At 47.8% G+C, this 15,592-nt stretch overlaps 7 protein-coding genes across 7 annotated transcripts; 2 read left to right on the forward strand and 5 right to left on the reverse strand.

Moving 5' to 3' along the window:
- Window positions 1–437: 437 nt before the first annotated feature.
- LOC128261013 (probable isoaspartyl peptidase/L-asparaginase CG7860) lies at window positions 438–1,820 on the forward strand. The gene has a single exon (XM_052994420.1). It carries the CDS (start codon window positions 540–542, stop codon window positions 1,533–1,535), a length of 996 nt encoding a protein of 331 aa, XP_052850380.1. The 5' UTR covers window positions 438–539; the 3' UTR covers window positions 1,536–1,820.
- Window positions 1,670–3,508, reverse strand: LOC128261018 (SREBP regulating gene protein). Its single transcript, XM_052994428.1, has 3 exons — window positions 3,122–3,508; window positions 2,166–2,904; window positions 1,670–2,132 (listed from the first exon to the last, which is right to left on the reverse strand). Exons 1-2 carry the CDS (start codon window positions 3,221–3,223, stop codon window positions 2,353–2,355), a joined length of 654 nt encoding a protein of 217 aa, XP_052850388.1. The 5' UTR covers window positions 3,224–3,508; the 3' UTR covers window positions 1,670–2,132; window positions 2,166–2,352.
- Window positions 3,509–4,039: 531 nt separating this feature from the next.
- On the reverse strand, window positions 4,040–6,534 carry LOC128260997 (CWF19-like protein 2 homolog). The gene is made up of 3 exons (XM_052994389.1): window positions 5,234–6,534; window positions 4,446–5,168; window positions 4,040–4,382 (listed from the first exon to the last, which is right to left on the reverse strand). Exons 1-3 carry the CDS (start codon window positions 6,476–6,478, stop codon window positions 4,254–4,256), a joined length of 2,097 nt encoding a protein of 698 aa, XP_052850349.1. The 5' UTR covers window positions 6,479–6,534; the 3' UTR covers window positions 4,040–4,253.
- A 254-nt stretch (window positions 6,535–6,788) lies between these two features.
- LOC128261017 (uncharacterized) lies at window positions 6,789–7,901 on the reverse strand. The gene is made up of 2 exons (XM_052994427.1): window positions 7,745–7,901; window positions 6,789–7,684 (listed from the first exon to the last, which is right to left on the reverse strand). The coding sequence occupies exons 1-2, from the start codon at window positions 7,821–7,823 to the stop codon at window positions 7,038–7,040; spliced, it is 726 nt and encodes a 241-aa protein (XP_052850387.1). The 5' UTR covers window positions 7,824–7,901; the 3' UTR covers window positions 6,789–7,037.
- Window positions 7,902–8,488: 587 nt separating this feature from the next.
- Window positions 8,489–10,183, forward strand: LOC128261012 (dnaJ homolog subfamily C member 25 homolog). The gene has a single exon (XM_052994419.1). It carries the CDS (start codon window positions 8,718–8,720, stop codon window positions 9,717–9,719), a length of 1,002 nt encoding a protein of 333 aa, XP_052850379.1. The 5' UTR covers window positions 8,489–8,717; the 3' UTR covers window positions 9,720–10,183.
- Window positions 10,184–10,862: 679 nt separating this feature from the next.
- LOC128261003 (zinc finger protein 354C) lies at window positions 10,863–12,984 on the reverse strand. Its single transcript, XM_052994398.1, has one exon. The coding sequence runs from the start codon at window positions 12,853–12,855 to the stop codon at window positions 11,113–11,115; it is 1,743 nt and encodes a 580-aa protein (XP_052850358.1). The 5' UTR covers window positions 12,856–12,984; the 3' UTR covers window positions 10,863–11,112.
- Window positions 12,985–13,598: 614 nt separating this feature from the next.
- Window positions 13,599–15,319, reverse strand: LOC128261007 (chitinase-3-like protein 2). The gene is given in 3 exon segments (XM_052994401.1): window positions 13,599–14,256; window positions 14,321–15,104; window positions 15,107–15,319. Coding segments are annotated over 3 exon segments (1,302 nt in total). The 5' UTR covers window positions 15,243–15,319; the 3' UTR covers window positions 13,599–13,874.
- Between the last annotated feature and the right edge of the window lie 273 nt (window positions 15,320–15,592).

The following is a 15,592-nucleotide window of genomic DNA, read 5'->3' on the forward strand; positions in this document are numbered from 1 at the left end:
ATTAATTCAAAATTTTTTTTTTCAAAAAGGTTATTTATCTTAAGTTTTAAGCAAACAAATAAAACAAATGAATTTAAAATGTAAGTCACATAGTAAATTATTAATTACTTAAACGAGCTCTTAAAATTAAAAAAAAAAAAATACAATGAAAATATACTTAATCCTTTATTAAATTCTCATTAAATGGCATTTAATTCTGGTTTTAAACAAACCAAAAGAATTTTAACAAAATTTTAATGGTTAATTAGTTGAAATAACTTATATGTTTTCAAAATAAATCCCTTATATTGGTCTTAAAATACAAAAATAAAAATAATTCAGGATTATCTGAACACGTACCTCAATAAATGCCATCCTATTCAGATGTCCGCATCAGCTAATTGACTATTCCTGCAGGGTATTATCGCTGTCAACAAAGGAGCCATACAGTATAAAACCAGTACGCAGCAATCGGAGCTCCAGACCTCAGCTGCTCGTGCTTTCGACCAGATCGGGTATTATACATATATACATATCTCCGTAACATACATATCTCCGTAATGCCACGCCCAGTTCTGTTAATTCACGGCGGAGCCGGTGATATATCCGACTCCAGAATAGCGGGCAAGTTCGTGGGCATCAAGCAGGCCCTTCGCTCCGCCTGGATTCTGTTGAGTCCGGAAAATGGCACCGCAGGCAGTGCCATGGATGCCGTGGAGGCGGCCGTTCGGAGCATGGAGCTGGACGAGAACTTCAATGCCGGCTATGGCTCGTGCCTGAACACCAGTGGCCAGGTGGAGATGGAGGCCAGCCTGATGGAGGGCAGGGAGCTGCGAGCCGGCTGCATCACCCTGCTGCGGGATGTGATGCATCCGATTACGGTGGCCCGTCGCCTGATGGAGAAGCAGCGGCACACCTTCCTGGGCGGCGAGGCTGCGCAGGAGCTGGCCCTGGCCACCGGAAGCGAGAGGTTGCCACCGGGAGCCCTCATCACCGACGGCGCCCGCTACACGCTGAAGGAATTCCAGGAGCAGGTGGCCCAGGGCAAGGATCCATTCTTTGCGCGCACCGAATTGGCCGAGGATAAACTCGCGCCGAAGACGGATCCCAGTGGTGAGACCGTGGGCGCCGTGGCCATGGATGCAGCTGGCCAGATTGTGGTGGGCACCTCCACCGGCGGCATCACAGGCAAGTGGCCGGGACGGATCGGGGACACACCGCTTCTGGGCAGCGGCACCTATGCGGATAATTTGCGTGGCGGAGTGTCGACCACGGGGCACGGCGAGACCATCATGCGGTACAATCTGGCACAGCGCATCCTGGCCGCCATGGAGCACCGGGGACTGTCCGCCCAGGAGGCCGCCGACAAGGAGTGCCGCGAGATGACCAGGCGGCTGGGCGGCACTGGCGGCGCCATCGTCGTCGGCCACACCGGCGATCTGGGCATCAGTTTCACCTCGCACCGCATGGCCTGGGGATACGTCCAGGATGGCACCATCTTCTACGGCATCGAGGGCCAGGTGGTGCTCCAGGAGCCGTTCACAATTCCCACTTAGGGTCTGCAACAAAGTATACACCTAAATCTATTACCAATTACACAAAATGTCTCACACAACTAGATAATTACTTAAAAATAAAGCGACCTTTTTGGAATTTACATAAATTTCATGATGCCTTTGCATAAATTGAATAAAGCTTATACTTTTTATTTATTTACAACATTTTGGACACTTAACCAACTAGTTTACGTATGTATGTACAATGTACATCTAAAAAACCAGAGACTAGTTTTATAAGCAAGTTGGGTTATAATAAAGAGAGACATATATTGGTTGACAAAATTAGTCTTTTTTAATAAAAAAAAAAATTAAGCCCATTTATTAACACAATTGAGCACTACTTATATCAATGAGTCTAAAATACTAAACACAAATTGCACTTCTACTGCTTATAGCAAACGATTATATATTTACAATGTTGCTAGATAATGAATTAAATCAAACCCATTCAAATTGCCTTTGAAATTAAAAACTAAATTCGATAGTCATGTTTCTTACATTTCATTTGACATAGGTACATACAAAAAAATGGCTGTTTCTATGAAAATTAAACTAATTTCTTTTTTTGTATAATGCAGAACAGATTTATCATACCTTTCGTATTAAAAAGCAAAATCGCTTTCTTACAAGCCCAAAGTGATCCCTGACTTACGTACAATATTGCCAACTAGCCAGCTTAAATGGTTACTAATAATTTTCCTAATTTCTAGTTCGAGGTAAGGCTCAATCTTTTTGGCCAAGAACTTCCTTACAGAACAAATTGAACTGCATTGGGCGGAAGGGCAGGAGGAGGAGGAGGAGCAGTGACCAGTGGTCAGCTGCGACTGGCTCCCTTGGGCGCCACATCCCGCTGGGACTCGTGCGCCTCGGTGAGACCGTAGCAATGCTTGGCCGCCGCATCGCGGTACTTGTTCTCGTGCTCCACGGAGTGCGAGTTCGTCCGGCACTTGACCAGGCACAGCTCGAAGTGGTCCGTCACGCTGGCGAAGATGTATTTGGGCGTGTTGGGCGCACGCAGGACGCGCTCCAGCAGCGGCTGCTGGCCGGGATGCAGGCAGCAGGAGACGCAGTACTCGTATACGGCGCAGCAGTGGGTGCTGGTGTTGCAGGTGCGGCAGCTGTAGTAGCCAATGCCGGGCAGCTCCAGATTGCAGCAGCCGCTGGTCAGCACCTCCTCCCGTCGGCACACGAATCCACGCTCGTCGGCCAGCAGCCGGCGACCCTGCACGGAGTTGCGGCAGCGCACCTCCGGATCGGCGCGCGTCCGATTGAGCTGCTCCTCGGGCGCCAGGAGCTGCTGCGTCCACAGCAGCGGGCGGGTGCGCTGCACCACGTGCTCGTCATAGTGCAGACCGGCAAAGGAGTCCTGCGGTGGTCGAGGGTTAAGTAATTATACATTCTATTGCATAATAGAGGGGGAAATGTCTTTATTTCCTTGTGATTCACTTGGAAGTGATAAGATTTATGGGGCTTTTATGGCATTTGGCTAGGTAAAGCTCGGATCTACAGAAAAAGGGGCACACAGCGCCTGCTCCTGGAGTAAAGAATACCCGAATCTTGACCACTGGAGCACCGGCACTCACCCGATCGAAGAGGTGTCCAAATCCGTAGACGAGCAGCAGCACCACCAGCACAATGTACACAATGCGACGTCTCAGCAGGCGGGACAGGGCGGCTGGCCACATCCTGGCCACAACCTAGCGCTCCATCACAGCCACCGGCGGCTGGAATCCGTCCGAGAAGCGGACATGGCGTTGGATCGAAAGCTGGACCGGAATCTTAATCGGGAACGGGACACTTGCTGCTCGCAACCAGCGATTTCACGGGCCAAATGCGACTGGTGCATTGGATGCAGTTGCTCCTTGGGTGGTTGCTTCTCCAAATCGCCGTATTTCCTCTCGGTCACCACGATCTCCAGATTCCTAAAATATATTGCTCTTTTTGTTTTGCTGCAGGTCATAGAGGTGACACTCGCGTTGTTATCGATAAATTATTTGTTTCGATGTTGATGACAATTAACACCTTCATTTTAATTAAATCATACAAATATTTTTATAACTCAGGAGAAATCCATTTATTTAAATATTCCAAATAACCATTTCTTATACAAATTTGATCATAAAATTCTTAAAACAAAAATCAAGTCGGAACGAACCGGATCGGGCAAATATATCATGTAGCTCCCATAGGAACAATCGGAAAAATAAACAAAATTATAGCTTTGCGGTTTTAAAATTTTTTTTTAGTAATAGTTAAATATTTCGAGTTACGGTTTAAATTTAATCAAAGTCGGACGTCTATATCATATAGCTCCCATGGTAATAATCAAAAGATTAAAAAAAAAAATAAATACAGAAACAAATTTAGCTATCTATTTTTTAATTTTTTTTTAATTCTCTTTGACATAAACATAGTTTGACAAATTCAATTTAGCTTTTACGCTTCTTCGGCTTGCCGAAGTTTGCATTCTTACTAGTTTTAATTAAAACCGATTTTTTATAGGTTTAAAATTGAACTACATATATGTATAAATAACTTTTGGTAATAAAAAATCAAAAAAACTTTTGTTTTGGAGAATTACTAACATAAAACTGATAAGCCGAATGTTTCAAAAGTCTAGAGTTACAAATATTCTTGATTTTTATACACAAAATTATAAATTATAAATTAAGCATGGCTTGCTTTGATCTTGATATATGATAGCTCGATACTGGATTAGTGTTGTGTACAATCGAACTTCTTCCAGTTTTCCGCAAAGGATTTGACCTTTCCGATGGAATTTGGCTCCTTCCGGGGCTTGCGCCACGCATTCGGATTCAGCTCCAACATGCCGCCAAGTATTTCCTACAAATAAGAAGCATACTCAGTTTGAATTTGTTTCAAGCAGTGCGATCAGTGCCAGCAAACCTGGGCAAAGTTGGCCGGAAAGCGGTCCTCATCCTCGATGACGTGAGCGAAGCCCGAGTCCATGCCGAAGTGCACCCACACGTAGGGCAGTCCCTTTGGAATGGCCGCCCGCAGGGACTTCTGGCGCAGCGAGACCAGCTGCTTGTTGATGCACCACTCCTGCTCCGACTCCTCGATGGCCTTCTTGAAGTAGAAGGGCGCCATCTCGCCCTGGCTGGCGGGTATGGGTATGCAGTGCACGCTGAAATGCGGACGCCGATGCAACTTGTTGGCGATCTCGTAGAAAATCACATCCTGGCGCCGGGCGGCGAACATGCGGGTGAGGGCCTTGCGAAAGTTGCCCAGCTCCTCCCAGGCGTCCTCGTCCAGCTGCGTGCAGCAGGGCACATGCTGCAGGGTGGTCAGGATGCAGTGCCCGCTCTGCAGGCCCATGTGCCACGGCAGGCTGAGGTAGATCTTCTCGCCCAGGGACACCAGCAGCTGTTTGTCCAACTTGGCGGAATCAAAGCAGCGATCGCAGTTCTCCAGACTGGCCGCCAGCCTCTCATGCTCCCGTATGGCGCCCTGCAGCTCCCGCTGCTCGGCATCGCCGGCCGAGATCTGCTTGCGCACCTTGTCCGCGAATATGTCCTCCAAATCATCGTTAGGGTTCTTGTGCTTGGACACAATGTCGGCATACTGCAGGTTGGCTTCTGCGGCCGTGGCATGCTTCTCCCGCTCAAACTGTTGGTTAAAGAATGTAACTGCTTTTAGTTTTTGTTGATAAACATTTATGTAGTTTAGCTTACCATTTGCTTGATATCATAGCGATCGTCGTCGGCAAAGTATCTCACCCGCTGGCCATCCACATGGGTGTCCACCTTCTTGCTGCTGCGCTTCTGTCCCCTCCTTCCGCCGTACAGCTCGTTGGGGTCGGCGGAGTGAACGAGGGGACGCACGTTGCCGCTCTGGTCCATCTTGGTAAGCAGCACATGCTCTGCCGAGGCCTTGGACTTGGACTTGACTGCTTTGCCAATTGGCTTTGGTGTCGACTTGCCGGAGGCAATGAACTCCGCCCGTTCCTTTCGCGCTGCCTCCAGCTGCTGGTTTAGTTCCGCCGCCAGCTCCTTCTTGCCTTTGAGTTCCGCCTTGATGGCCTTGCCGGCCAGCTCGTTGATCTGCTCGTCTGTGAGGCAGGAGGCGGTGGGCTTAGGATCCTCCTCTATCGCCTGTTCCTCCGCAGATGAGGAGACACTGCGAGAGCGAGAGCGAGATCTGCTACGTCTTGCCGGACTGGGAGGCTTTGCGCCAGGCTTTCGCCAGCCGCGCGAGGATCCCTGACCGGAGCTGATGGTCTGGGGCTTGGAATGCCGCTCATCGTCGTCCAGCGGCTTCTGGAAGCCGGGCAGTCCCGTGCCATTGCTCTTCCAGTAGGGATTGAGCTCACGACCGCTCTTGGCCGGATCGTAGGCATCGATTTGCTGCGCCTTCTCGTTGTGCTTGGTCGGTTCCTTCCGCTCCTTGGAGAAGGTCTTCAGCAGCAGGGCCTCGCTGGTCATCCAAGTGTCGCGCTGAAGGGACTCCTTCTCGGTCACCTTGTCCGCCACGGGAGGCGGCGGAGCCTCTACCCACTCGTCCTCGCTGGTGCTCTCCTTGCGGCTCCTCTTCGACTTCTTCTTGCGCCGCTTGCGCTCCTTTTCATCCTCACTGGAGGAAGAGGAGGAGGATGAGCTGGATGAGCTGGATGAGCTGGATGAGCTGGAACTATCGCTGCTGCTGTGGTGTTTCCTGCTCTTCTTGGAGGACTTGGACTTCGACCTGGACTTGTGCTTGGAGCTCTTCTTTTTGGCCTTCTTGGCGGGCTTCTCCGCCAGTTTCTTGGCCACGGCGGGCAGCATCCAGTCGGCTTCGCCACGCAGCTCCTTTTGCCGTTCCCGCTGGCCACGGAGCTCCGCCCGTTCCTTGGCCTGCTGTAGCATCTCGGAGCGGGCTTCCCGCAGCTCCTGGCGCGCCTTGTCCTTCTCCCTGGCACTCTCAAATTGTATATAGCTCATGTCTAAGCGCGTTGTTTGCTCATTTACCAAAACAATGATTTTGAATTAGAGGTGGGTGACTTCGTTGCAGTTAGACATATCGATTAATGCACAATCGAGGCTTTTGTTTCGATAATAATCGAAATATACAAATTTAAATTCATTTAAATTAATAAGATATTGTTATTCATAAAGCATTGTTATGTTGAAAGAGCTGCGATTGTAAATGTATTACAACGATTTTATATATTAAATATTTAAATAAAATAACCTTTATTAAATAGAACCATTAGTTTATAGTTATATATATATTTTGTTTGGCAGTAGAAAACCTATATATGTACATAAAAAGTAATATTTCATAAATTTTCCATTTTGAACATGCATAAGATGGTGAGCATTAAAGAAAAAAGAAAACAATGTGATAGTGGTTCTAAAATGCAAATAAGATGTTCATAAATAGCTTAAACTCAATGGATTTTAAGAGTTTACATTAAATTAATACCTACAAAGTCATGGTCTTCGTTAAAAATACCTATATTAGGTTTAGCCTAAGGCAAAGCGAATCGCAGCCTGCCGCTTAGTCATCATCTTCCTCCTCCTCTGAGGTAGCATCCACCTCCGCCTCCACGGCCATCTGCTGGCGCACCTTCTCCCGCACCTTGGCATCCTCGATCAGGTGCCCCGGATGGATGTAGCTCTTGTTGGCACAGCCCAGAACCGGACACCGGATGCCGATGTTGCTCTTGATGAGCGGCATCACCGAGTCGCGGTCGTAGATGTGGCCGCACACCGTGTTGCGCACTGGGTTCTTCATCAGCGCCTTGGACCAGGGATCGTAGAGCGAGAAGATCTCGCCGCCGGTCTCCTCGATGCCCTCGATGATGAGGTCGTCATCGTGGTCGGCTGTGCCATTGGCTGCTTGGCCGGTATCCTCCGCAGATCCGTAGGAAGCTGCTGCAGCCTGCACAGATCGCTTGAAGTTCTTAAACTCGCCCATGTTCCCGACATTGATGCGCTTCTTGTCCACCGCCTCGCAGCGCTCCTTCCAATTCCCCTCGAACTCCTCGATGGTGGCGCTCTCGCTTTGGGCCAGCTGCATCGCCTGTTGGAGTGATTGGTGCTTGCTCTTCATCTTAATTAGATTCTCGGCCTGCTCCACGCGCTTTTGGGTGCTTTCCTCCAGCAGTTTTTGTATCTCCCCGCCATTTCTAAACTCGGACACGACTGTCCGACAGGCAAAACTGGCTTTAAAAGAGTCTTTTTTAGGTTTTTATACAAGCTCACCATCGGCCAATTCCCTGAAGAACTTTGTATTGTCCACTAACGTAGTCAATGCGGCATCCACATGTTGATTAATATCCATTTCGTCTTAGATTTCCTGAATCGAACTGAAAAACAACATTTGAGCCAGGCGCAAATCAATTTTTCGATAGGCAAGGATATCTAGTGATGGGCAAAAGTTGAAGAACTAACTGGTTTAAGCGAACCAAGACTTTGAAGAAGTCACGTTTTTAAATATTCAAACAAATTAAATTTTAAAAAAAAATTATTTATTTTATTTGAATAAAAATTAATATCAAATGATTTTTACAACAGGTAAAATAAAAGTACATTTTACCAAATATATAAAATATACACAAATACACGTCGAAAAACATAAAATCAGGATACTGTTATATAGGTATATATATGTTAAATTATATATATTATATTTTAATCCTAGCGTATCCACAAAATTATGAGCTCTTGGCTCTCCAATTGTAATCATATTTATTTGGGATAATTTTATTTCAATAGTAACCCGACCAAACTTTATAATATTATATAATATAATTAATATAATTAATATGATTAATAAAAAAGGTTTAATATAATATTTTTGTGATTTCTAAATAATAATAAAAGATAAGGAATAGAAATGCATTCGAAATGTATATTTTGCCATTTAAACACAAAATACCAAATTAATTAGTGATGTAGTGATTGTGGCTTAGCGTGACCGCTGCGGCGACTGTGCGGTCACACTGGCCGGCGAAAGTACCGGAACACCTGAGTGTTATCGGCGTTATCGGCTGAAGCTAACCTGGCTAAGCGGCCAACTTTGCAGCGGGACAGACGCCGAGCAGACGGACGAGCAGCGCCAACGCGACCGCCACCAGTTGCTCCAATCCAATCCAATCCCAGCTAACCAGTGCCAGCTCCCCCTTTTCAACCCCCCCCCAGAGCTCCACGTGTGCGGGAGAAAGCGATTACCGGGATGCAGGTGCAGGGATTGCAGCTGGTGCTCCTGGCCCTCCTGCCCACACTGGCCCTCGGACTGCTGGAGGGTCTGTACTGCGGCAAGGAGGACTGCTACGATGTGCTGGGCGTGACCAGGGAGTCCTCCAAGTCGGAGATCGGCAAGGCCTACCGCCAGCTGGCCAGGCGCTATCATCCGGATCTGCATCGTGGGGCGGAAGCCAAGGCGACGGCGGAGACGCAGTTTAAGCTGGTGGCCACCGCCTACGAGATCCTGCGCGACGAGGAGTCGCGCACGGACTACGACTACATGCTGGACAACCCGGATGCGTACTATGCGCACTACTATCGCTACTACCGGCGACGCGTGGCGCCCAAGGTGGATGTGCGCTTGGTGATCGTCGTCGTGCTGACCATTGTCTCCGTCATCCAGTACTATTCCGGCTGGCAGCGCTACGACTCGGCCATCAAGTACTTTGCCACGGTGCCCAAGTACAGGAACCAGGCGCTGGACATTGCCCGCGACGAGATCCAGGAGCGGATCCAGAAGAAGGGCAAGAACAAGATGTCGAAGAACGACCAGCGCGAGGAGCTGGAGCGCATCATCCGGCGGGTGATCGAGGAGAAGATGGACGTGAAGGGCGGCTACGCGAAGCCGACGCTGTGGGATGTGCTGTGGGTGCAGCTGATCATCTGCCCGTACACGATACTCTCGTTCATCGTGTGGCACGCGCAGTGGTTCTGGCGCTACACGGTGATGAAGCAGCCCTACGGGCGGGAGCAGAAGCTGCACCTCATCCGGCGGCACCTGGGCATGGGCCAGCATCAGTTCGAGGCGCAGGAGGACAAACTGATCGAGGAGTACCTGCATCTGGAGCTGTGGAAGCGGGACAATTTCGCCGCCTGGAAGGCGGAACAGGATGAGGAGATGAAGAAGAAGCTGGCGGAGAATCCGCGCTACAAGGCGTACAGGCGGTACATGAAGAACCACGGGCCCGGCCGAATCACCTTCGAGGATTAGCCGGCGGCGGTGGGATCTTCCAAGTTGTATTGTTCCATCTGGAGTCTGTTGTGTGTGCGCAAAACCGATCCATATTCCTCGCCCTCGCCAACCCCTACCGACTACATTTTTATTTATATATACACATATATATATATATATATATATATATATATATATATATATATATACATGCATACATATATGTGCGGATATAGTTTTTGTACACCGACTAAAATATGAATTATGTTAATGCCCCGGTGTTCGCCGAAGGGCGAAACGTTGACCCCGCCGGAGTGATCCGCCAAAACCGGTTCAAGAACGTGGCCAAGTTCGGTTCTCGCCGCCACAGTGGCCACTGGCTATCGTGGACGAACCACCCTAGAACAATTACCCCCCTGCCTGGTCACAAAATCCACATCGTACGCGTGTTTCCCACTAAACTTAACTAATCCGAGTAATGTAATAAACTAGATAGAATTTAATCGTCTCTCTTTTGCGGGGGTTCACTGTGCCAAGTTTGCACAGTTGCTCTGTTGAGCCGAAAATTCGATTTCGTGGCACAACAAAATAATACATTCGTTTCTTATTTTCCACTAAACAGCATTTTCCGCTCTTTTGTTTACACAGTTTGCATAGAAACAAAATTTGCTTTTTTTTCGTATGGCGGAATTGGGGGATCAACACTTATAGTTAAACTTAAGTACGTGCCCAAAGAAAGGTGAAATATAAAAGAAAACAAGTCTGGATTGAGGGCATGATCTTCAAAATAAGCTATATATGTGGGTATTAGTCTCTGATTCCACATATGTATACACTGAATTTAGCGATTAAAATGAAGAGACATCAACATTTTAAGTTTTTGATTTTACCAACATTTTAAGACTTTTGAAAAATATCAAAATAGATTACTTAAAAAATAAATTATTGCTTTGTAATAAATAAATTATCAAATAGCCTTGCAAAATGAATTAATACTGTTTTTTAATTTTTAAAAATTGGGTCAAACGAAAACCATTTTAGGTTTATTGTAAACTTACTTTAATAAATAATCTAGTCCCCATTTTTTAACATAAGACCACTAGCTTTATAATTCCATTATTCACTTTTCAAACTATGTTTACTGAGTCCAGCTTAATCCAGCATGTCTTTTAAAAAATTCCATTTGTTTGTTTGAATATCCGTTCAATTTATTTACATCGATTTTGTCGGGCTTAGAGTTACGTATCTAAATGTTGTGGACTAAGAACTACGGGTTGGGAAAGTTTTGTGGTTCGTCCGTAGATGAAGCAATCATTGAGGATGGATGATTACTACCGTGGACCAAAATAAGTTGTTTCGTTTGCACTATTGATTTACTGTGGGGGGCTGGACCAGCCCCTTAGTTGAGTGCAGTGTTGTCCAAGGACAAATACTAGTCTATCATGTATTTGGATTCGTCGACAAACTGCTCGGTGTCGAGCAGATCGCCGACCAGCTCCTTGACGGAGCGCACACTCTGATAGCCGTCGACGTCGCCGAAGTCCGGCTCCGCATACGACTCGTCGTGGCCCAGGTCCTCCTCGTTGCCTCCAGCCTCCCGCTGCTCCTCCTCCACATGATCCTCCTCGTTGAACATGAAGTCATTGGCAACGATGCACTCCTCCAGTACTTTGGTCTGCTCCAGCACCACGGAATCCAGGGTGAATGCCTCGGGGACGGGAACTTGCTTGCGCACCGTCTCCCTGCGCACGTGCTCTCTACGGGCGGGCAGACGCAGGCTGCGACTGGATCCACCAGCGGATGACGATGCCCCGCCGCTGCTCCCCGTTCCCGAACCCGATCCCGAACCACCGCGATGCTGGTCCATGTGGGCCGACAGATAGCTCTTCTTGGTGAACCCCTTGTCGCACTGGGTGCACTGGAACTGTTTCTTGCCGGTGTGCGTGCGCCGATGGACGGAGAGCACATGGGCATAGGCGAATCCCTTGTGGCACACCTCGCATATATAGGGTCGCTCGCCGGTGTGGATCCTCTCGTGCTTCTTGCTGCTCCCAAAGTCCGAGAAGCGGCGCTCGCAGAAGCGACAGCCATACGGCTTCTGGCCGGTGTGGACACGCATGTGGCGGCGCAGCTCCACGTTCGAGATGAACGCCTTCTGGCACACCTCGCAGGGATAGGGCCGCTCGTTGTTGTGCCGCCGCATGTGGGCGTTGAGGGCGTGCTGGTATTTGTACGTGTTCCCGCACACATCGCAGATCTTCGGCGAGCGTTCGGAATGGCGGCGCTTGGTCGTGGATGCCGGCTTGTAATCCTCATCCCGTTCCGGCACCGGCGGCAACCTTTCCCGCTTGACAACGGGCGAGACGCGTCGATAGGTGCGCTTCCGCAGCTGGCTGCTGGACTGGGGCGGCGGCAGCGGCGGACTGTCCACCACGGACTCCTCCATCAGCGGCGTCTCAATCTCGTACAGATGCTCCGGGGTGTGGTCGGCATCCCAGGGGTCCAGGCCCAGCTGCTCCTCCCCCTCTTCCTCCTCCTCCTGCTCCTCCTCGACCCCTTCCTCGTGCTGCTGTTGCTGCTCGTTGGAGTCCTCATCCTCTGGCTGCTGCTTGATGGGATCCTGATCCTGCAGGTCATTCAGGGACAGGACCATGGCACCATCTGGGAGCAGGGTGAGGGCGTCAGCCTCCTCCTCCTCCGCCTCCACATCCTGGTAGTAGGTGGGTTCAGTGCCCCTGGCTATGGCACTGGAGAAGCTGGGCTCCATGTCCAGCCGCTTGATCTTCAGTGTGGCGGGCAGCCGCAGTTGGGCTTGTTTCAGGTCCAGCTTAAGCTGCTCACTCTCCTGCTGGCTAAGGAGCAGCGAGGAGTGGGCGAAGGAGGAGCCAGAGTAGAATAGCTTCTGGACGGCGGCGCATTTCTCGTGGAAGCGATAGGACACGGACAACTCCAGATAGCACTGCTTGCAGATCTTGTCCGGCCAGCGCTGCAGCTCCGCGGGACTGCCGTCCAGCAGCTGCAGGCTGGTGCAGTGCCGGATCTTCTCCAGGATGAGCATGTGCGGCGACTCCGGGTCGTGGCCATAGATCGAGCTCGCGTCGGGCTCCTCCATCAGGCAGACCAGGCAGGCCACGCCCAGGTCCACCACCCGCGACTCCAGGTGGTTGTTGGGCATTGCTAGGATCTCGGACAGAAGCTGGGCTCTGGCTGTTCCACAAGCTCGGGGGGCCACAAATATCCACACGCGCGCTGCCAACAAAAAAAAAAAAACACTTCTGGCTGCTAATTCTCGTTAGGGATGGCACTTGCCTGATTTTCGGTACCTCATTCTCACTCACGACGCTCACGAGGCTCACGCAACTATCGTTTCGGTTTGGTGGTGATTTTTAAAAATGTTGATTGTTTACTTGTTATTTTCATATTAAGCTCTTTTCTAAGTACCCGATTCTTTAAATTTTCAGATAAACTTTTAAATGAGAGTTCTTCCTGAAATGCACGAAATCAAATTTGTTAAATAATATTTTAAAGCTATATAAACACTTCATTTTAGTTTTAATAGTAATAATATTTTATTTTCATTTTAATAATAATTAGTTTAATATTAAATCCAATTATTTCCGGTTTTATTTGGAGGTTAATCAGAAAATTGTTTAAAAGCTCTTTGTTTCCGAATATAGATAATGAATTAATTTTTTTATTTTTGTTGGAATATTTTAATTAAGATTTATTTAGGGATTAAGAAATTAACTGTTAAATAATATCAGTTTAGTTTAGTTTTCAAAGCTAAATTAAAACGACTTTAAAAATTAATTAATTAATTCATAAATACAGTTACACCTTTAATTTAATAATATTTTATATGGAGACTTTTTAGTAAAATGAATTACGACCCTTTGGTTTAATAAATTAAGCATGATCAAATTTGTAAACTCTGGGTTTATTTGTATTACAATATAAGTTAATTTTTTTTAAAGATCTATACCCATCCTCCAAAATGCCAGTATATATCTTGAATTTGCGTATGTTGACACATTCTAGCTTATATATAAATCGATCGATTGTGACAATTTAATTTGTACTTAAATTTATAAAGCTATTGTCTATGACTATGTACGAAACATTTTCGGTTTGGAGCAGTTCGCTAGGCCAACAGCCTCTTTGCAAATAAATCAAATATCATTTAATACCGAGTAATCACAGCGATTCCCTTAGGATGTCTTTAATGGCCTGTGTTAGAGGAAATACGGGCTTCTGATTTTTGAGTTTTGAGTTTGGCAAGTAGCCACACGCGTTCTTGAGGTCATCAGTGTTCAGGGAGAAGACCATAACGCCTCCCAAATTAAGGGACTTGACATAGTTGGCCTTGCAGGCGATGCTCGTTTGGTTTTCATAGGATATCCACTCATGCAGGGCGGCCAAGTAGGGCGAACAGGTGCCAGCATCGTAGTGGAGACTGGGTTTGTAGTATTTGGAGGCGCACTCGCAGGTCTCCGACAGCGTGGTGAAGCCCAGTTGGCCACATTTGCCAAAAGCCGATGCAGGCGCTCCTATCCTCTGATTCAGGGGATTGACCAAGCTGTTTGTTTGGTTCAAAAGTAGAATTAGAAATGGATAAATGGATAAATATCAAAGCAACTAACGTGAAGGAGTGGCCGTAGGTGGGCAGACCCACCACTAATCTATGTGGCTCCAGACCGCTCCTGAGCCACCATTGCACCGTGTAGTTGATGTTAAATGTGCCCATCAGGGATCGTTCCTGGGCGCGGGCATAAAGCGGGGCATTGAGGCCCGTAAAGGGCATGTCCTTGCGGTAAAAGTGAAAGTCGTAGGCCATCAGATTCACATAGTCCGCATACAGATTCAGCTCACGGATGTCATAGGCATAGAGGGCGATGCCCTCGGGAGCAGCCACCGCCAGCGAGAGTATGTCGTTGGGCCGCTTCTCGCGCTGCCACTCCATCCTGATCTCGTGGAGCAGCTGCGACAGGTGCATTCGCTCGCGGTCGTAGGCACTCGGAAACTCCCAGTCCAGATCGATGCCATCCAAACTGGGATATGTGCGCATTATTTGGCGGAGGGAACGCAGGAATACCTTTCGCATCGCATGATTCACCACCATGCGGGCGAATTGTCGCCCGCTGTCGGCTCCTCCGATCCACAGGAGTAGGTGAACCTGTGGATGGGCAGCGCGAAAGGATCGGCTGTCATACTGCAGCACCTGGATCAGGGATTTTGGCAAAACTATAGTGGCATTATCCAAACTGGCGGGCCCGATATTAATGTGGGTGCACAGATCACCGGGAACATCCAGCAGGCTGAGATTTTGTGTGGCGTCGCTGGCATAATAGCACACCAATCGCTGCTCCACTTGCCCCAATCCTTGAGACTGGAGGCCCACTAATCCATGGCAGATAAAGCCCAAGAAAGGCACAACAAAAGCGACAACAAAGCAATCCAGCAGATCAAAGTACGCAGGCCGGATTTCCCGTATCCTTGGCTGGACAACTCATCTGCAATCCGCCCCTGGACATTGTCCTCCAATTTGTCGTACATGCTCCCCATTTTTTCTATTGTTCCTCTGGGCAAATGTCCATTAAATTAAATAAATTTGTTATCTTATCACATCGGAAAAAACGAAAACAAAGACAGGGTTGTCATCTTTAGTGGTTTTTGGTATATATCGATATAGTTTGGTATTTTTCTTTGTTCAGTATTTTGTTGGAAGCAGAAATGATTTTTAAAAAAAAAAGTGCTTTTGCAAAAGCGAGTAAACAAATTTTATTAAATCAACATAATTTTAATAATAACATGATGTTTATAGCCATTCCTTACAGAAAGCACACATTGTTTTTTTTTTTAAATGCACTTTTTTAAGGCTGCACTTGATTTTGATTGATTTTGCTGTCTTTTTA

Source organism: Drosophila gunungcola, assembly GCF_025200985.1.
Source record: "Drosophila gunungcola strain Sukarami chromosome X unlocalized genomic scaffold, Dgunungcola_SK_2 000049F, whole genome shotgun sequence".
In the NCBI taxonomy this organism is placed as follows: Eukaryota; Metazoa; Arthropoda; class Insecta; order Diptera; family Drosophilidae; genus Drosophila; species Drosophila gunungcola.